This window comes from Nylanderia fulva, unplaced genomic scaffold (genome assembly GCF_048542155.1).
Source record: "Nylanderia fulva isolate GAGA-0341 unplaced genomic scaffold, ASM4854215v1 Scaffold175, whole genome shotgun sequence".
In the NCBI taxonomy this organism is placed as follows: Eukaryota; Metazoa; Arthropoda; class Insecta; order Hymenoptera; family Formicidae; genus Nylanderia; species Nylanderia fulva.
Window position 1 is genome coordinate 110,186 of NW_028190001.1, and position 22,516 is coordinate 132,701.

The 22,516-nt window shown below is 30.6% G+C and overlaps 2 protein-coding genes across 3 annotated transcripts; one reads left to right on the forward strand and one right to left on the reverse strand.

Moving 5' to 3' along the window:
• Positions 1–340: 340 nt before the first annotated feature.
• On the forward strand, positions 341–9,789 carry LOC114941168 (zinc transporter foi). The gene is made up of 10 exons (XM_029316061.2): positions 341–1,170; positions 1,265–1,329; positions 1,927–2,167; positions 3,090–3,259; positions 3,362–3,577; positions 4,205–4,334; positions 4,433–4,702; positions 5,971–6,147; positions 6,696–6,883; positions 7,738–9,789. The coding sequence occupies exons 1-10, from the start codon at positions 486–488 to the stop codon at positions 7,882–7,884; spliced, it is 2,289 nt and encodes a 762-aa protein (XP_029171894.2). The 5' UTR covers positions 341–485; the 3' UTR covers positions 7,885–9,789.
• On the reverse strand, positions 9,509–16,864 carry dgt1 (KAT8 regulatory NSL complex subunit dim gamma-tubulin 1). Of its 2 annotated transcripts, none has more exons than XM_029316064.2 (9): positions 16,658–16,864; positions 15,842–16,098; positions 15,554–15,735; positions 14,642–14,810; positions 13,909–14,087; positions 13,455–13,591; positions 12,547–12,666; positions 11,565–11,705; positions 9,509–11,073 (listed from the first exon to the last, which is right to left on the reverse strand). In XM_029316064.2, exons 2-9 carry the CDS (start codon positions 16,087–16,089, stop codon positions 10,828–10,830), a joined length of 1,422 nt encoding a protein of 473 aa, XP_029171897.2. In that variant the 5' UTR covers positions 16,090–16,098; positions 16,658–16,864; the 3' UTR covers positions 9,509–10,827. The 2 variants fall into 2 exon arrangements, with proteins under 2 accessions (XP_029171897.2, XP_029171900.2); XM_029316067.2 differs by having other exon boundaries at positions 13,909–14,072; positions 16,658–16,791.
• Between the last annotated feature and the right edge of the window lie 5,652 nt (positions 16,865–22,516).

Here is a 22,516-nt window from a genome sequence, read left to right on the forward strand (position 1 = left end):
TCCAAGCACCAATAGCTTTCAAGTTATCAATGATTGAAAAAACAGAGTTCCTCACTAAACTTTAGTTTCAAACTAAACTTTGTATCTGAAATTAACTGAAGAATGTAGCTTTGTCAATATTTTAATTCTACAAAGTTTAGTTTGAAACTAAAGTTTAGTGAGGAACTCTGTTTTTTCAATTATATATATTTTTCAATCATATATATATATATATATATATACATATACATATTTTATATTTTTTATGTACGATATATATATCGGGAAGCGTAAATATTGAACTGCTGTATTATCACTATATTATTATTTGATTACTCGAGTAGCACTATCTTTCTATATTTGGTATTATCATGAAACTTTGCGCCGATAACTGTTCTTCCTGATCTACCACACCAGACCAGTAAATATAGAGAATCAGTTAGTATGCTTCGAGCGAGTCTTTGCTCAATACGTTCACCCGTATTTTTGATAGAAAAGAAGGAAAAATGTCCGCAACATATCTTCTGACAAGTATTTTGAATTTTGTTTTTAGGAAATTCATCATGTCGCATCACATCGTCACTGTCTGCGTGGTTTGCGTCTTATGTGCGGCACACGTGCCCTGTTCGGCCCACACAAACCCATCAGCGACACTGGCAACGCTAGTGCACAGCTACAGCAACTCGACAAACACCGGAGATCCCTCGGATCCGAGTGCACAGCCGTTTCCATCGACTCCAATCAGTTTCAGGGATCCAACACGTCCTTACAGTAACTTTGTTAGCAATAAACATAAACTTTCCGCATCCCGCGATGCTCATCCCGCGAAGAAGGACACCACGGAAAGCTTCAAGGACGGCGGGAAGACCCGGTCCACCACCTCCTCTTCGTCGTCGATCGGGTCTGGAAGTTCGAGAGACGCAGAGCTTCTGGAGCGACTCGCCCAAACGAAATTAGAACAGTTCAATACGAAGCAGGACTCTAGTGTAGATTTAGATACCGATTATAGAGCTAGATTGAAGAGGGACGTAACCGTGGTAGACGAGACATACTTCATGAGGAAGATCTTCGAGGCCTATGGTGACGGGACGAGTATAACTATGGACGGTTTCGAGAAACTCGTCCGAAAGCTGGGCCTGTTGAAGTTGCTGACCGACGCGTCGGGGCTGGAAAGTGGCGGCACTGAAAGAAGTAAGCGGAAAAATTAAGTCTATATAACGTGTGACGTTAATAAGAACGAACCGTGAGCGAATTTATTAGTGAGAATCAATTTTCTTTGCGACAGGTAACGGCAAAAGTTATTCCAATAATGGCCTACATGATGCAGATAGTAAGAATAGCAAGGAAAGGGTAAGATATAGAAGCTGTTTGGAAGTATACATGATTGTTCAAAAGTCCGGTTGTTGCGTATTTTTTTCAAATCAACTATATGTTTTCTTTACATCAATTGATTGGTCTCATTATTTAGTGCATAAAAGTATTAAGGTATGATTACTGAAAACTGAATATTTTACATTTTTTATATGTTAAAAAATTGTTAACTTGAGACCTTTATAACTCAAAAAATACTAAATAAAACAATGTTTTATTTTATTATAATGTTTGGCTTAGTATTTATCTCTCGAGATAAGCTATAAGAATATGCATGTGTAAAAAGAGGTTTCCATTAAAAAAATAACCTTGAAATGACCGCTAAATATGACCCCTAGATCAAAGTCAAGGTCACCATCGAGTGCTTTATTTTGAGCCCTACAACTTTTGTATTTAATATTTTTTCATAAGTTCACTATTTTCGGAGATAATTGGCTGTTGCCGAACTTTTAAACCATCCTGTATAATACTTGTGTGCTTAAAGTTAATTAATAAGGTTAATTATTTCATTTTGCACTTTAAAGTCTATTCAAATTTGTGTTAACTTTATTTATATCTTTATCAATATCATTTCAGTGCTTAAACAGCCAAGAGCTGCTGAGTACCGTCGCGCAGGACATGCACTATATTTCCGATAATAATATCACGACGATGCCCAGCTGGCTCTTTGAACGCGTATGTCCGGCTCTTGTATATCAACTGGCGGCCGAGTCGAGTTCAGAGAGGAACGGTTGTATACGGGTGCCCGAAAATTACAAACCCGTCGTGTCTAGTGATAAGTTTTATACGGAGGATTCAGTGCGTAATACTGTAAAAGGTATATATATGTATAGTGTTTATATGAAATACTTGGACAACGTTTTAGGACGATCGTTTTAGGACTTGGTTCTCGTCGCGGCTATGTTAGATTGTGACGTCAGAAGTGAGAAGGCACACTTTGACAATTGTCATTTTTAAATGAAAAGTTGTTCCGATGAAACACTACTTCAGATGGCTTTAGCACACTTTTAACATAACTCTAAAACTACCCAAGCAACATACTGACGTCATTAAACGTCACTTTGACGTTTAATAACGCCAGTATGTTACGTCAAAGTGACGTTTAATGACGTCAGTATGTTACTTAGATAGTTTTAGAAGTATTTTGAAAGTGTGTTGACTTGTAAAGTCATCTGAAGTAGTATTTCATCGAAATATTGTTTAACGTCATTAAACATCAAAATGACGTTACTTTGACGTTTAATGATGTTATTTGACGTCAAAATGACATCACTTTGACGTTTAATCATGTTATTTGATGTCAAAATGACGTACACTTGTTATCTGATTAATCTTTCCTTTCAACAGTCAATCAACAACCGTAAAATGATTGTAATATCAGATTGTCATAATGACTGCTCATGCGCAAAGACTCGACAGACTGGAACTCATTTTACAGCTGTTGAGTGATTATAAAGGGAAAATGATAATTTTAAAGGTATTTTCAGAGTGTGTTAAAGTGCTGGAATTTTTAGCATGTGTTTTCTCGCCTCTGACATCATCAATCTAACATGATTGCTGAGGAGCCTTAAGAGTCTTATTTGATAAATAAAATCCTAGATATAATATGTCCTAGGAGTTTGCTCAAGTCTTTCATAAACACCCTGTATATAGACGATTCATCTCTTGTCTTCTTATATACTTATAATCGTCTCATTGAATAATAAATGCAATTTGCACCCGTCTTTACTTATTTTCAGTCTGGGTATATTCTACAGCTAGTATTTTCGTAATTAGTCTTAGCGGGCTGCTCGGTGTAGCGGTAATTCCGGTCATGAAGAAGAATTATTATCATCACGTGCTGCAGTTTCTAGTCGCGCTGGCCGTAGGTACTTTAACCGGTGATGCCCTTATTCATCTATTACCACATGCAAGTTTTTTTTATTATCAAGATGTCATACGTACATCGACGTCAGAAACGCGGAGAATCTTTATTTTAATAAAGCAATTTTTCTCTCCTTTGCACTTTTAGGCGATGAAGCCCCCTCATCATCACGAACATGGCGAACATCATGAACATCATCACGATGAGAGCAGCAGCACTTTGTTAATTAATCATATGGAGCAACACACTTCGAACATGTGGAAAGGATTGGTCGCTATGATGGGTTTCGTGTTCTTCTTCTTCACCGAGAAGCTTTTAATCACATTGACCGAATGGCGAAAGCATCGACAACGTCGAAGCAAGGTGAAAATCAAGGGGAAATTTTATTCTCTTCTACTTTGTTTATTATACAGGGTGATTCATTTTAATCGCTCCAAACAAATATTTTGAAAACTATGAAAAAATATTTTAAACAAAAGTTTTTTGACTTCGAGGGAGACGATGGTGTCATTGACTTTGTATAATCATTTGAAGGTCACGTATAGGTCACCTTCAATTTCATAAATAGAACCTACTATTTTTCATCACATTCTTGTAGCTTATCTCGAGAACTTTCCAAAACACTATAACAAAGTATTTTTTCATTAAATATTTTTAGAGTTATAGGAATAAAAAAAGTTATTAACTTCAAACTTTATATAAACTCGAAAAGTACTTAATGAAAATATATTTTATTATAATGTTTTCGAAAACTCTTGAGATAAGTTACTAGAATGTGTAATAAAAAATAGGGGTTTATGATAAAAAAATTGAAAGTGATCTTCACGTGACCTTCAAATGACTATTCAAGGTTAAATCAATGGCACCATCTTATATCCCCCTTTTATTTGAAATGTTTTTACGTATGTTTCATACTTATCGAGATATTTGTATGTCTATGTTATAAAATGACACCCTGTATATTGTTAAATCAATGATATAAAATTGTAGCTGCCCACGCGAGTACGAGTCATGAGAGAGAGCGACGGGGCAAACAGTAATGTCGTCGGTGAAAAACTGTGTAAACACAAGTACTCGTCGTATCCGTATTGTTACGGCGAGATCGCCAGCGAGACTCAAGGTAATAGGTAAACTGATTTTTATTGAATTGACTTTTCATCAAAGATCTTTGCATCTCAAAAAAAAAAGAAAAAATCTCAATACTAGAAATGTATGTAGATAATCATCACAATCGCCAAATCAGTCATCACGAGAGACCGCCCATCATCGAGGAGGAGAAACCGTTGACGTCGAATTGTAACTCCATTACGAAGATCGTCAGCAACGAGAAAGAAAAGAAAGACGATTGGAGATTGGACGACTCGGTTGTAGCTAACACGAAGAAAAACAGCGCCGATGGTGCCAACGCATCATTAAATGAATCCGAAAGCTACACAGTGATCATACGGGAACACGAGACCAAACATCACGGCCACAGTCATTCCCATGGTACGCGGGAATATGCTTTTATACAAATCTAAGTATGCGTTATTTTGGCATTTAATGACGTCAGATTTGCTACTTGGGAATATACCATATGTAGAATGATTCTAAGTATAAGTACCAAAAATTTTAAGAGAACGTCATTTTGATGTCGAATGACGTTATTAAACGTCAAAATGACGTCATTAAACGTCAAAATGACATTTGCCTAAAATTTTTGGCACTTAGAATCATTTTACATATATTCCCAAGTAGCAAAACTGACGTCATTAAATACCAAAATGACGTCATTTTGACATTTAATGACATCAGTTTGCTACTTGGGAATATATGTAGAATAATTCTAACAATAAGTGTAAGTGCTAACAATTTTAGGAGAGAATTCTTTGTTGAAAATTAAGGCTTTTAGCTCCTCACCGACCATATTGGAATTGTGACGTTAGAGGCGAGAAAACACATGCTAAAAATTCCAACACTTTAGATAACTTTAGTACACTTTTAGAATACCTCGAAAACTATTCTTTTCCCTCGACAATCAATTCCAGGACCCAGCAGCTTTAAAGAAAATCTTACATATAAACATATATATTTCTGTATCCTTCTTTGAGGAGTTACTCCTTCAAAGGAGGAGATGAAAATTAGGTTTCTATTTTTTTTAATTTTGGACAAATTAAAGGAATAAAATTTGGTGAAATTACTTATTGTTAGTAATATTGGTTTAAATATTCTATCATATCCTTAAGGGGATAAAATTTTTGCAACCTCTATTCAATTTTTTATTAAATTTTTTTGACGAGCCAGATTGTAAAAGATCCATCTAAAAAGCCATCTAAAAAGATTAGAAAGCTTGATTCTTTTAAAAACGTTTTTATTTTTCATTTTTTTCATGCAATTAATTTAAAAAATATAAAATAAATACATTATAACGATATAAGAGAATTAACAAAATATTAATAAAAACTCTTTTTATTGGTGAAAAATATCCACTAAATTTTATTTTTTTTTTCAACTTGGATAAAATTAAAAAAAATAAAAGCCTAATTTTTATCTCCCTTTTGAAAGAGTGTAACTCTTCAAGAAAGGATATATATATATTTAAAAGGTTTCCTTAATTTTCAACAAAGAATCATCTACAATTTTTCACACTTATTCAGAATGATTCTATATACACGATAAATTATAAATACGTAATTATAAATACGATTTTGCTTAAATATAAAAATACAATAAGACTCAATAAATTAATTGGCACATGCCTGTTGCAAATTCTCCAGGACACGTGCACTCGGCTCCCGAATCCATGTCCAGCGTAGCTTGGATGGTCGTTCTCGGAGATGGTTTGCACAACTTCACGGACGGTATGGCCATCGGCGCGGCATTCTCGGCAAACATCGCGGGTGGATTCTCCACAGCCATCGCCGTTCTTTGCCACGAGTTGCCTCACGAAATTGGTAGTCGACTTTGTAAATCGTCGTGATTACATGTACCTGCATATACAGGGTGTTTACTTGGCTAAACTTCTAGGGCATCAAAAAATAAAAAAAGTTTATAGAGGAAAAAATAATATTAATTGAGTTTATTAATAATAGAGTCTATTAATAGTATACTAATAGTATATTAATAGAGTAATATTATATAAAATAATATTAATATATTAATATTTTAAAAGATGGGTCTTCACCGCGCTCCCATGTTAGATTATGACGTCAGAGGCGAGAAAGTACATTTTTAGAATTTTTCAGAATTTTTAACGCGTGCTTTCTCGTCTCTGACGTCATAATCTGACATAGTCGGCGAGAAGTCTAATAATAACAAAGAGATGCTATTCATTATTAATGCTTGCGATATTATGGGAAATCCAAGTATTTTGTAACCATTATATATATATATATATATATATATATATATATATATAATAAAATAAATATTACACTTATATAATAAAATAAACTTATAATAATGTGATAATATAATAATGTATGTACTTTCGTACTTTCAGGCGACTTTGCGGTACTGCTAAGAGCGGGTATGAGCACTAAACAGGCTGTTTTTTATAATCTATTATCTTCAGTGCTCTGTCTGTTCGGAATGATAGTGGGAGTATCATTAGGAAGCACCCCCGACGCGACTAGTTGGATGTTCGCAGCTGCCGCTGGGGTATTTCTATACATAGCATTAGTAGATATGGTTGGTCTTCAACATATTTCATAATCCTGACAATCCTGTAAATAAGAAAAAAAAATTAAGAAATTTAAATAACAAAAATACATAGGGTGTCCCATAGGAAATTGCTGAAATTGATTAGCTGTTATTTTTTAATGCATGCAGTTATTGAAAAAACAAAAATTGTGTTGGAAAGAGGAAAATCTGTTTTTAATGGATAAATAAAATGTTTGCGCACTAGTTTATTTTATTGATAAAAAGTAATTTAAAAAGTGCTAATAATCACAAAATCACATAAATTAATGATAAATATTTTCAGCAGTCAGATTTAATAGCAGCTGTTAAAAGGATTGTTAATAACATTAAAACTGACATGTTAGAAAAAGTTTTTACGAGTTTTCGTAAAAGAACAATTTTGTACAAATTTCAAATGGTGCGTACTTCGAAAATATTTATCATTAGCTTACATATGTGATTATTAGCACTTTTTTCGTTACTTTTTTCAATAAACTGGTAGACAAACATATTTATATTCATTAAAAACTGGAGACTTTCCAACACGATTTTTATTTTCTCATTAACTGTATGCATTAAAAAATGACAGCTAATCAGTTTCAGCAATTTCCTATGGTGATACCCTGTATGATTTATCAGTGTTTAATTGTTAAAATTATTTATATGTAAAATTTTTGTATTTAATTTAGAAAAATATTTTAAAAAATTAGTCATTGAAACAAATAATATTTAAAAATTTTGTTAATTAAATTTGGAATTAATTAGGAAAAAGGAGTGACGAAAAAAATTCGAAAAATTTATATAAGAAAGAAAGTATATATATATATATATATATATATAAAATTTATATTTCTTTCTTTCAGATGCCAGAATTATCATCGAGTCATTCCGCGGAAAGTGGCTCGCGATGGCAGTGCATTTGGCAAGGTTTAGGATTGTTGACTGGTCTTGGGATTATGTTACTTATCGCCGCCTACGAGCACGATCTTAAGCACATTTTCGATAACTAGATTTACGAGTAATTTCTCTTGTAATCCTGTATATCGATATTATATACAAAATACATCTCTTCTTCCTGTTACGTTCGAATTACTAAGTGTACTCAGCATTACTAAGTGTATTTTTCTTTTCTAATCTCAACGCCTGGCCTTTTCGGCTTCTTAATGTTTATAATAATAATAGATTGGTTTTTCCCCAAAATAATTATTTTACTATCGTCGTTGTTTGAGAGAAAGAACGTAATGGGAAGGTTTACACACAAATTATACATCACAATTTAGATAAGATAGATTAATAATATTCGATTTAGAATTTGTCAATGAAAGGAGCAAAAGTGTATCGAATTTTTCATCATTAGATAGAGTGCTAATAATTGAATTGTGTGCAGAATTGAAAGAATTATTTCGCAACGAATATATTTTTCGACAAATATAATTTTCCATTGTATATTCATCCTCTTGGAATTATCTAATAGCATCTATGTAATAATAATTGCTGCAAAACGTAGATACTAGATAATTTTACAAGCCCACTGATAGTAAATTTTCTTCTCTGCGCAAAATTAATAATTGTTTTAACTTGAATAATTATATTTATAATAATTATTATATATAGAATAATATATATAGAATTATTATCATTATAATTTGTTTTCAATTTAATTCATATACATTGTACTGTTATATGTACGATATGTCTGCAGTATTATGCTTTGTGGAAGATTGTACAAACTCTGCGTAGACTACACAGATTTATACATATAAATGTGACAATGACATTTAATCCAATATCATTTTCCTTTATCAACTGCCCAGATAGACATATCAGCAGATTGCCTGCATAATGACAACATTTTAAAATTGAAAATGCTTGTATAAACATTAACAGGTGCAGCCTCATATGACATGAGTACTATCAGAGGTGAAAGGATCTTCTAATGCTGTAAAAGTTGCGAAAATATACTGCTTATTTTGTCAGAAATAATATAATAATTGCAGTTGTGCGTTTATAGTATAGTGAAACATATTGCTATTATATAAAGTATACAAAATATATGTTAACAATATGACATCATAATGCACAATTAAAATTTATTAAAATGACTCGTAATTTTATGCTGTTCTAATTGCATTACAAAGTATACATAAAATGTTTGCATACTTGCATGTTTGTATATGTTCAGTACACCTGTCTATCTGGGTGTTTTTGATATGGATAATGGTGCGCAACTATATTTGAGTACTGTTAATTTGCAGCAAATTTGTGATAATTTTTTTGCATAACATACTTACTAATTAATGTATGTATTAATGATGTGTCTATGTATATAAATACATATACACATTAATATACAGGATGTCCCAAAAATCTTGCAACAGTCAAATATCTCGAAAACAGAGGCTTTTTGAAAAAAATATTTTAACTGCGTAAATATGTGTAATAAAAAAGATTCTTATTTAAAAATTTCAAAATAAATTTTACATAGCATTAACAATGTTAAGCTAACATTGTTAAGCTTTAACAATGTTATATAATTACATTAATATTTAAAGCCTTATAATTTTTATTTGAAAAATTTTGTCAAAAGGTCTTTGTTTTTGAGATATTTGACTGTTGTGGGATTTTTGGAATACCTTGTATATGTACATCATTATACACATGTACATTTACATTATCACGAGAATTTGAATTCTATCACAGTTTAAGTAAATAGTAAATTATATCTTTTTATGGAAAAAGAAGAAAGTGTGCTGTGTAGTTTGAATAGAAGGTTGGCCGATGAGTCAATATTATTTAAGAAAAATATCTCATACATGACAATATTTGAAATGTACATTTATATAATTTGTACAACACATGAGTGTTATTTTCACCAAATATTAATAATAATAATAATAATTATTAAAATGTAATAACGATAATTATATATTAATAATAATTATATATTAATTTTATATATACATTGTGCATTGAAATACTAAAAAAAAATTAATTTTCACTCACATTTTGATTTTTATCCATTAAGATGCATATTGGAACACATTTAGAATGTAAAAAAATTGTATGTTGCTATGAATGTTAACTTGTCAAGAATTATTACTATTCTGTGCTCTTCGAAATTCCATCCACGTATACGTTTCAAGTTCCTCTTATACATTTTATTTATGTACATCTAGTATTAATATTACATATCTAATAATGACATTGTGGTTATTTTTATAGAAAATGTAAAAATGTAAAAAAAAGTTCTCTTTTGTAATTTTGTTCATACACCACTGCCACAATTAAATCGATGTGTTGTGGATAAAATAAGTTGCATTAATTAAATTTAGAAAAGAAAAGTGAAATATTTGGATTAATCTCTTTAATATTTCCGAGTATTAAAATGAATCTAAATTATGATGAAAATGATTAAGAGAAGAGAAAACTCATTTAGAAAATAGAAAGTTAATCATTTTATTTAAATATTAATAATAAAACTATAAAGTTAGTTTACTTTCACTTTTCTATATATTACAGCATAGGTATCTTGTTATACATTTGAACTTAAAAAAAAATTAGTCGTGAAATTTCTATTGTACAATAGATATGAATTATTTTCACAAATCTCGAGTTTCTTTGCTGATCTATTATTAATTTAAATCAATATATTGTCTAACTTAAAATAATATAATACATGTTAAAATTTTTCAACTATATGATTTCTTTCTAATTTGCTCAGCTTGTTTATAAATATTTCAACAATTGATAGTACTCGATATAAAATGGTTACACGTGAAATAAATAAATTATGTACGTCGTTGCACATATTTGAAATCACTATCACACACACAGTAGTCCATAGACAGGAAGGATAGCGAATTATATCCTTGATATATTTGTTTATCAGTCGAACAAAACTCGATGAGAATAACAAAGACGTCGTAATTTGAAGATCACAGAAATATATTCTATCATACGTTAACGAAATCATCCCGATCGCTCATCTGCGCCGATAAACTGAACGCGGTGTCCGTGCTGGTCTCGCTGTTCAAGCTCTCGTTTGCGAACGAGGAGGGTTTTGCATGAGCGGAGTCGTTCATCTCTCTCATCAATCCCGCCATATCGTCGTCGGGATCGATTTCTTGCGCCTCGCCCACCACGTCGATCTCCATCGATTGGTTGTCAACTTGCCGCATCATAGGCTTCTCTTCCTCAAACTAGAAAAATTAATTTTATATTCAATATATAGAAGAATACATACTCAATTATTTGTGAATTCAATTAATAATTTATATATTTAATTTTTAAATTAATTATTCAATTAATATTTAAAATTTCTTAATATTTAATTTAATTAATTTTCTGTAAACAGTTAATATATTAATTCAATTAATTCATCAATTCAAATAAATAAATAATTTATTTAATTAAATTTAATTCAATTAATATTTTAACATTTAATATTAATTTAATTAATAATTCATCATCTCAATATTTGTACTAATATTTAATATATTAATTTAATTAATATTCAATTAAATAATTCATCAATTCATATAAGTAATAATTGATTTAATTAATTCAAAGTAAATTATTCAATTAATATTTGATTATAAAATATAAGAATTCGAATATTAGTATTCATTTAATATTTGAAATTTCTTAATATTTAATACAATTAATTATGCATCAGATATCGATCATATACCTTTGTAGGCTCAAGTTTGCATGACGGCGGCAAATTCATATGAAAGACACAATTAGAATCGAAGATAACAGGCACAGGTTCGTGACACTCTATGTCCGCTCGAATCGCTCCGCATGCTTTGAACAAAACCTGATGTTGATCCTGTTGTGATGAAATAAAAAAAATTAAAATCACATTAATTATACAGGCCTAAAAATTCTGCAACAGTTAAATATCTCGAAAACAAAGACTTTTAGAGAAAGATGTTTTAAGTGAAAGTGTAGAGCTTTAAGTAATGCATTAAAAAATATTAGTGTGTTATAAATTTTTATTGTTTGTTAATATTGATTAATTTTATTATTATGACCATGTAAAATTTCCTTTGAAATTTTTTCAATGGAAACCTTTATTTTTGATTACATATAATTTATCTTAAGAGCTTTTCAAAACACTATAATAAAGTTTTTTCTGTTAAGTATTTTTTGAATTATGAGATTTGAAAAAGATATAGTATTTTCTGACATAAAATACAAAGAAAAAATATGTTGTAAATTGTATACATTTTTCAAAAAATAACTATGCATTTTCTTTCCACCAATTGATTTGTCTAATTATTTTATACATAAAAGTTTAAGATTATCGAAAATAAATATTTACAAGCTATTTTGTACTTTATGTCAAAATATTGTAAACTTCAAATATTATATAATTCGAAATACACTAAATCAAAAAATACTTTATAATAGTGTTTTGAGAAGCTCTCGAGATATGCTAGAAAAATGTGCAATTAAAAAATAAGAGTTTCCATTAAACAATTTCAATGTAAATTTTACACGACTATAGTCACTAACATTACTATTTAATTCATTTAAAGCCCTATAACTTTTATTTGAAACATTTTTTTCAAAAAGTCTTTGTTTTCAAGATATTTGACTTGCAGGACTTTTGAATACCCTGTATATCCAAGAAAATAATATATAAATATCCTCCGTTTAATTTGTACCTTCAGAATATGCTTGCGACAATGTTTAGCCGACGGAAGAGTTCTTTCGCCACATTTCACACCACCTTCAGTAAATACGCATTTGGACATATTTGGAGGCTTCTGAGTTGGCTCAGTTACCTAAAACATATTATTATTGTATTTTTTCAAATTCAAATACAAAAAGGACTAGCAAAGCCAGGCATAGATAGAACAAAATTACTTTTAAATTTCTCTATAATTATTTTAGAATAAGAAATAATTAAAATAATAAATCATACAGATATTAGTAGTAACAAAATTATTGTTAAATTTTTTTATAATTATTAAAAAATAAATAAATAAAATAAAATAATAAATCAAAAACGCTCTTTCTAATACAAAATAAAATTATTGTAAAATTCTATATAATTAATTTAAATTTAATATAATTATTTTGAGTGTCTCTTATTAATCTTTTTCATACCTGAATTTGTATACATACATACATTACATATACACATATATATATATATATCATACACACACACACACACACACATATATATATATAAAGATGTCGAAATGAAGAATCTTTGATTTTGCTACGTGATTTCCCTTCCAAAAACAAGAATCGAACCACCGACCGATATTGCTCTTTTTCCATTTTTCTAAAATCCGCGGACACGCCCGCTTCCACACGCGGTCAAAACAAATCTACGAGTCCGATTCGGCTGAAATTTTGACAGTAGCCGTCTACGAGAATGTACTACACGATAGTAAAACTCTCTTGCGATACTGGCACCATCAGGCGATGAGGCTAAGTACTTACCAGACTGCCCTCGTATATATATTAAAACATTTTCGATTATTTTTTTTCGGCCAATTCAAATACTAATAAAATGATCTCATAGCAATTATCGCATGATAAACATATAGTTATCTGTTACCTGTGCACGACGTTCCAATGATTTCCTATAAAGTATTGCTTCAGCTCCACTTCGTCTGTGATAGCGATTCAAAGCCTTCAATTTTTCGTAAAGCTTCTTCTCCTTCGCAGTCTCCTTAGTCTGATCGTGTATACTGCCTGTATATTTTTTAAAATTTATTCAATTTATTTATTTAAATTCATTATTAAAATAACATTATGGATCGACTTCATTGGCAAATTATAACAATTTATTGATCTTAGATACAACGTTTCGATCTTTGGTTTAAATCATTTTCAATAAATTGTTATAATTTGCCAATGAAGTCGGTCCATAATATTGTTTTATTAATTATGAACTCTGGCGATTCTTGAAAGATTATTATTTTAATTAATTAAATTAATTAGTTAAATAAATTTGATTTTCTTTTTTTCATTTGTTGAAACTCTGACATTAACAATGAAGCATTACTTACAAAACGTTTCCTTTTCCTTCTTCAAAGCGAGCAGATATTTTCGCCTCTTCTCCTTCAATATATATTGCAGTCTCCTAAATTGATCGATGTAAAGTGACTGGAGCCTAATCAATTTCTCCCTTGCAATATAAATCACCTCCTCCGCGGTAAAAATGCCGGCATGCCTTAAAAAGTTGATACTAACAATTTGGAGAGTAAGAAGTATCTTATCTTTGTGCAAAGCAAAACTACAATTAAATTATTATAAAAACAAACATGCACTGTTTTTAATTTTTAAGAAAAAAAAGCGTATGAAAATCTTGGGGGGGTCTATTAATAACGTAACTTTAAGATTATCCAATTTTACAAAACTTAAAAAAGAAAGGAAGATTAAAATCTCTTTCAATTTTGAAAAACTTGTTATTTTGGGCAATTTTTATTGTAATCTGTTAAAGCAAGGAAAACACATTTTGAACTATAACATTTTTAATTGAATAACTATTGAACAACTATTAAACAACTATTGAATAACTATTAAATAATTAAATATTAATCTAACTATTAAATATGACTCAAAAATCAAATGCAATTAATCTATACAATTTATAAACAAGCTCTGATATTTGGATAAATAATAGAGATAATTATGAATTTTATTAGAAATTGCACAAGCTGAAGCATGCTAGCGGATATTCTACACAGATTGATGTTTGAAACAATTAGCACATATAGTAGCGTCATAGCTTATATTTACTTTAAAGGATCCTCTTGTGGGCTGTGTAAACTTTCATTGTCGCTATCATCTAGATAAACCCCTCTCAGAGTATCATTGACGACCGTAGGTTCAATGTCGCTCTCTGACGAACTGGCATAATCTAAGATGTCACTTCCACTCGCATTTACTCTGTAAGCATCAACTTCAGCTGAAAACAATAACTTGTTGATGTTCTCATTTACAGAATTACATCTAAATTTTTATTTCATAAAAAAAAAATTTATCACCCAAATTTTGCAAAAATGTTTTGTAAAATAAATGTAGAGTTTGTATAAATATAGTGTAAGTGTTGAAAAACATGTAAAGTACTATTTTGAGAATAAACAAATAAAAATAAATTTCGTAATATAATTAAAACGAGAATTAAGATATGAGTATAGAAAAGATATACAAGGTCTATGAAAGTCCTAAACCTCTTAATTATCTTAAACAATACAGATTTCTGAAGTATTTCATATGAAATTTGTAAGGTTTTAAGTGGTGCATTACATAACAATATTATTATTATTAATATACATAATATAGCAATATTATGTGACCTTGAATAGCATTGTTAAGATCACCTTCAATTTTTTTTAAATGTAAATCCCTATTTTTCAATGCATATTTTTATAGCTTATCTCGACAGCTTTTCAAAACACAAAGTATTTTTTATTAAGACCTTTTTAAGTTGAGACATGAAATTTACAATATTTTGACAAAAAATACAAAATATCTTGCAAAACATTCGGTTTTCGATAATCTACTTTTCTATACATAATAATTAAATTAATATATTTGTGTAAAAAAAATTGTTAATTTTAAAAAAATATGTTGCAAGTCACATACTTTTTTACTTTTTGTCCACCCTGTACATACAATAAATATAAACAAAAATCGTGCGATACTCACTGAAAGGATCTAAGGCTCTGATTCTTCCTCCTTCATCTTCTGTGTTTTCGGCACTAGAATCAACAGATTTGGTATAATGACCTAAATTAAGTAGTAACATTTCAGGTGTTTGTGGCAAAGAACGTCGCGACACAGATTTAATCCTTGCAATTTGTGCTTTTCTAGAATGTTCACCACAGTATCTGCAAAAATTGAAATTGTTGCCATTAATTAGCTGTTCATTTTTTTAAAAAAGCAAAATAATTCATAATTTATTTTACAAGCTGCATATTGTAAGAGTATACTTACGAAATATCCCTCCTATCTAACTTTGGTGCTGGATTTTGACATTTCCTTCCATTTGTGTTATACACAAAAGCACACAGCTTATAAGGTGCACTGGCATCTTCGAGAATATGCTTTGCACAATATGAATATCCCTCCAGGCAGGGTTGCATGCATTCGTAAGATGTGTAGAGACAGCTTTGCACTTTGGAACGCTTTGTTATTGTTGTTGCAGTTGATGTAGGCATTGTGGATTTTGGTGTCCGAAACATATCTTGTTACTGTAAAATAAATAAATATAATAAACAATAAATATAAGTAAAATATTTTAAAAGATGAGAAAAAACTTTTTAAATTTAAATTAATATTTTATAAAAAGCAGAATAAAGCAATATCAATACGCATATGGCTGCATTTTACTAATATATTCCATAAATTACACAAAATATATATTTCATTATTTATATTATTATATATATTATGTTATTTAGGTAATTTATATATTATTTATATATATGTAATTAAATAAATATATAAATTCTATAAATTATATAAACTCTATAAATTGACATTACTAAAAAAATTATATTAATAATTGATAACTGATTATAATCGTGTTCTCGAAAAAAATATGGATATATATTTGCAACAAGAATACGATTAAAAATCAAAGGCAAAGCACATCCGCCATTTTAACCGGGATACGTTGTAGAGAAAATCTTTTGACAAATTTTAAAATTTCGAAAATACGATCGTTTTATTTTCACCGAAACATAGAAATAATTGTACTTTACCAAATTTTTCACGCGTGCCTAATTCGAAAGAATAAAAATAACTTACTGCGCTCGGGATAAAGGATAACCTTTGAGCGTACTTGATGACATCGAACATCGGACTATCGGACAGTGTCGTCCTTGGATTGTAGAAATAATTGAACAAAGCACAAGGTACTTTTTTGACCCAGGAAGATGAAACTTTGAAGAAAGGAAAAATTGGTTACCAATCGAATCGGCCATCTTGGGCCATAATCAACTCTGATTGGATTGAAATATAGCCAATCCACATTAAAATATTTAGGCCGGCGTCCCATGGAGCGGATTATGCGGAAGCGGAACCAACGGATCGCCAATCACGGAATCGTTCCGATAGAACTTATCGATAAGCTTCATCGAAAAGATTCCGTGATTGGCGATCCGCTGGTTCCGCTTCCGCGTAATTCGCTCCATGGGACGCCGGCCTTAGGCCCGGTTCCACAAACGATTATATCTATGTCTCTTTTTAAAGGTTTGTTCGCGTCGCATGTCCCAACATGCTCCTTCTTACTTCAATGCGCTCGTATTGGTGTGCTCCTCGAATTGGACCAATACGAGCGCATTGAAGTAAAAAGGAGCAAGTTGGGGCATGCGACGCGACAAACCTAATGTGCTCGTATTGGTGCAATTCGAGGAGCGCACTAATACAAACGCATTGGAGTAAGGAGTATGTTGGAGCATGCGACGCAAACAAACCTAATACAACACAGTGTATCATTCTATCTTTGTCATTCATTGGTATTGAAAGAGCACTGGACGTTCTGCTCTTGATGATTTTGCGCCTTTTTTCCCTATATTGTCGAGCATCTTTTTCGTCTCATCAATTCTTTTATAATCGAGCAGTGCATTCTGCCCTTGATGATTTTGTGCCTTCTTTCTCTATTGTCGAGCATCTTTTTTCCGCTTCGGCAATTCCTTTAATCGTCGAGCTATGTATTCTGCACTTGACAATTTGCTTTATTTCTTAGGGTGCTTTCCAGCAACGACACAATACGACACAGTGTATTATTCTATCTTCTTTCAATACCAATGAATGACAAAGATAGAATGATACACTGTGTCGTATTGTGTCGTTGCTGGAAAGCACCCTAAGAAATAAAGCAAATTGTCAAGTGCAGAATACATAGCTCGACGATTAAAGGAATGGCCGAAGCGGGAAAAAGATGCTCGACAATAGAGAAAAAAGGCACAAAATCATCAAGGGCAGAATGCACTGCTCGATTATAAAAGAATTGATGAGACGAAAAAGATGCTCGACAACATAGGGAAAGAAGGCGCAAAATCATCAAGAGCAGAACGTCCAGTGCTCGACAATTATAAAAGAATAAAGAAAGAAGACGCAAAATCATCAAGGGCAGAATGCACTGCTCGATATGATTATAAAAGAATAGAGGAAGCAGGCGCAAAATCATCAAGGGCAGAATGCACTGTTCGATGATTATAAAAGAATTGACGAGACGAAAAAGATGCTTGACAATATAGGGAAAGAAAGCACAAAATCGTCAAGAGCAGAACGCAGTGCTGGATGATTATAAAAGCATTGTCGAGATGAAAAAAGGATGCTCGACAATAGAGAAAGAAGGCGCAACGTCGTCGCAATAAAATAATAGTAGGATGATGATAATTGTTGATCTAACGCAACTTTTGAACAGAATTCAGGGGGTCGATTGTGTAACTTTTTCTAAAGTGAAAACGTGATTTTAAAATGAAATCAATGTGTGATTGGAAGAAATTTTTCACTTTTCACATTTTCACTTTAGAAAAAATTACACAATCGACTCCCTGATTCTTATGTAAGTAATGTTTTAGAGAAGTCTTTGTTAGTATGAAAGGTACTTTTATACTTTGCAATGGATGTTGGTTGAACCTTTATAGCGTCAATTTGCAGCGTGTAAGATGTAGTGAACCAGAGGGGAGAGGTCCCTGCTAAGAGACCTCCCTACGGCACGCAGATTTAGTCCATTGTGCCTCCCTATTGGGGTCTGGGTAGACTCGAACCCGCGTTCCACCTATTCTTCGCCTCAAGCGAGTTTCGGTGACGCAGCGTGCACGGCTACCCGCCGCTTCTACATTAAGGCTTAGGGTGCGATTACATGGACGCGCGGAAACGCGGAAACGCGGAAACGCGGAAGAGAAAGTAACTAAACTTTACTAGAGTCCCGCATTTCCGCGCGTTCCGTTCCGTCTGTTTTGATTGCCTTATATTACATGGAGCACATTTTGAGCGGAAAAGCGGAACGGGGAATTATAAAATATTAATATTTAAGGGTCGGCAGTACACCCAGGCAAACTCCGAATTGATATTGGAGACCTCGTGCGGTGACAACGCGAAACTCCGGTTTCAGTGTTGCCAACGCCGAGAAACCAATTCTCGGGTTTTATGTAGTGGTGTATGTCTGTACACGTACATACACCAACTGCATCGCTCACGCGGACGCACGTAAGAGAGACAAGGACCGATAATCACGTGTTCTCCTTGTTCATCTACCGTGCCGGTATACGCGAGATGCCGCCTGAAAATGCTTTCTGGCCTTCCGTAGCAGAAAGCAGTAACGTAACAAAACTAATAAGCACCCACTTTTTGGAAGTATATATGGTTATGCACATATGTGCATAACGTATATATATAACATATATATATATATATATATATATATATATATATATATATTATATAAGGGATATGTTGATTATATTCTTGATTTCTTTTTGATTATTGATGCTATTGTATAATTTGCTCCAAATACTTATAACGTGAAAGAACGTTGAGTAATGTATAATCAATGCAAGGATGTTCAGTATATCATCCAGTATATAAATTAGAGTTCAAATATATCAATATCAATTTTTTTATAATATATATATATATATATATATTAGAATATAGAAAAATGATAAAAAAATATATTTCGGCGATTTAAAAATTTTTTAATATATTGAAAATATTTTTACTACATACACTATATATAAGTGTAAAATAATTCAGAAAATAAATTTAATAAAAATCTACATACCAGCTGTGTGCATGTGTGCAATTGATTTATTACTTGAAATTTATTTACGGAATTATTTTGCATTTATATATTTATAGTATGTGTAGTTGTAAAATGATTAAAATATTTTCAATATCAAATTTTTAAGTTTATCGCCTATATAAAAAATATATTTCTATGATTTTCTATATTCCAATATATTATAAAAAAATTGATATTGATATATTTGAACTCAAGTTTTTTACGTGATTAAATATTCTTGCATTGAGCCATCATACGTTACTCGTAAGTTCTTTCACGTCATAAGTACTTATGTAGCAGAGAGAAAGAAATGAGAGTTATACAATGTAACATCAATAATCTTTTATATTATAATCTTATATATTATATATATAATATTTCATTTATTTATAAAAAACATTTTATAAATAAGTAAAATATTATACAGACAATGTACAAGATGTTCAGTTTGTGCCATAACAAGCTTCAATCAATAATTATTACTCCAATGAGTATAATTCACAATAATTTTTATATAATATAATAAATATTTGAATATATAAAAATATTTTTAAAAATTTGTATTAAAAATTAATTGAAAAAAAATATTTAAAATATTTTTTTATATTTAAAATATTCTTTTCCTCAATTAATCTTAAAAAAAATATTTTTAAATATTTAAAAATATTTAAAAATACTATATATTATATAAAAATAATTGTTGATTATTATATTGGATTATTAATTGAATGAAGCTTTTAATATGGCTTTTAATACTGCTTGACAAGGAGAGAGCATCATTCCATCTTTGTCTCTCTTACATCGCATATGTAGTAGCGTCCATGTAGGTACAAACACTAAAAAATATTAAATTTAATTTTTTTATTGTTTTGAATAATTTTATCATTAATATACTTATTTTCAGAACTATTTCAATTTTTATTTCATACTTATGTTTATATAAATTATAAATTAAAAACATATCAAAAATGTAATACATATTAATAAAATGCAAATACATATAGAAAATTAATTATAAAATGTCATCTTAAAATAGTTTTTATTTTTGTTCTTTATTTACATATGCATACATATACAAAAAAATAAAAATAATATGATAGCCTTTTTGCTGACATTATCTCTCAATATTTGCATCCGTGTGCTCACGTATTAGTGTTTGTACCTACATGGACGCTACTACATATGCGATGTAAGAGAGACAAAGATGGAATGATGCTCTCTCCTTGTCAAGCAGTCAGCATGTTACCACAGAAATTTCCCCTGCTCCTTATGAATCTAGTGAGAATCTTATCGTCCAGATATTTCATAAAATAAGTGACATAACTTCGTGAATTTTTTTTTAATATATTCTTTATATAATAAAGCAGTCCTCTAAAAGGCCGGATTTTACATTTTCGCTCTTAAAAATTTATAATAAATAAAATACGGACTCGCGGCTAACCCAACCTTACCCGTTCCTAGCTGCGCATTCCCCCAAGTTTATTAAAAATTTTTATTTTTATCTTTTTTTCATAAAATAGCTCTTTAGAGGACTACAAATGAGCTTACTGATTAAGAATATCCTAAATTTAATAAGATTCATTCAATATTTTCGCTAATATCTGGAAAATAAGAATCCGTAATTCCCGGCCGGCCGATAGGCGTCTCCACCATGTCGCCTGCCGACCCTTAAGGGTCGGCAGTACACCCAGGCAAACTCCGAATTGATATTGGAGACCTCGTGCGGTGACAACGCGAAACTCCGGTTTCAGTGTTGCCAACGCCGAGAAACCAATTCTCGGGTTTTATGTAGTGGTGTATGTCTGTACACGTACATACACCAACTGCATCGCTCACGCGGACGCACGTAAGAGAGACAAGGACCGATAATCACGTGTTCTCCTTGTTCATCTACCGTGCCGGTATACGCGAGATGCCGCCTGAAAATGCTTTCTGGCCTTCCGTAGCAGAAAGCAGTAACGTAACAAAACTAATAAGCACCCACTTTTTGGAAGTATATATGGTTATGCACATATGTGCATAACGTATATATATAACATATATATATATATATATATATATATATATATATATATATATTATATAAGGGATATGTTGATTATATTCTTGATTTCTTTTTGATTATTGATGCTATTGTATAATTTGCTCCAAATACTTATAACGTGAAAGAACGTTGAGTAATGTATAATCAATGCAAGGATGTTCAGTATATCATCCAGTATATAAATTAGAGTTCAAATATATCAATATCAATTTTTTTATAATATATATATATATATATATTAGAATATAGAAAAATGATAAAAAAATATATTTCGGCGATTTAAAAATTTTTTAATATATTGAAAATATTTTTACTACATACACTATATATAAGTGTAAAATAATTCAGAAAATAAATTTAATAAAAATCTACATACCAGCTGTGTGCATGTGTGCAATTGATTTATTACTTGAAATTTATTTACGGAATTATTTTGCATTTATATATTTATAGTATGTGTAGTTGTAAAATGATTAAAATATTTTCAATATCAAATTTTTAAGTTTATCGCCTATATAAAAAATATATTTCTATGATTTTCTATATTCCAATATATTATAAAAAAATTGATATTGATATATTTGAACTCAAGTTTTTTACGTGATTAAATATTCTTGCATTGAGCCATCATACGTTACTCGTAAGTTCTTTCACGTCATAAGTACTTATGTAGCAGAGAGAAAGAAATGAGAGTTATACAATGTAACATCAATAATCTTTTATATTATAATCTTATATATTATATATATATAATATTTCATTTATTTATAAAAAACATTTTATAAATAAGTAAAATATTATACAGACAATGTACAAGATGTTCAGTTTG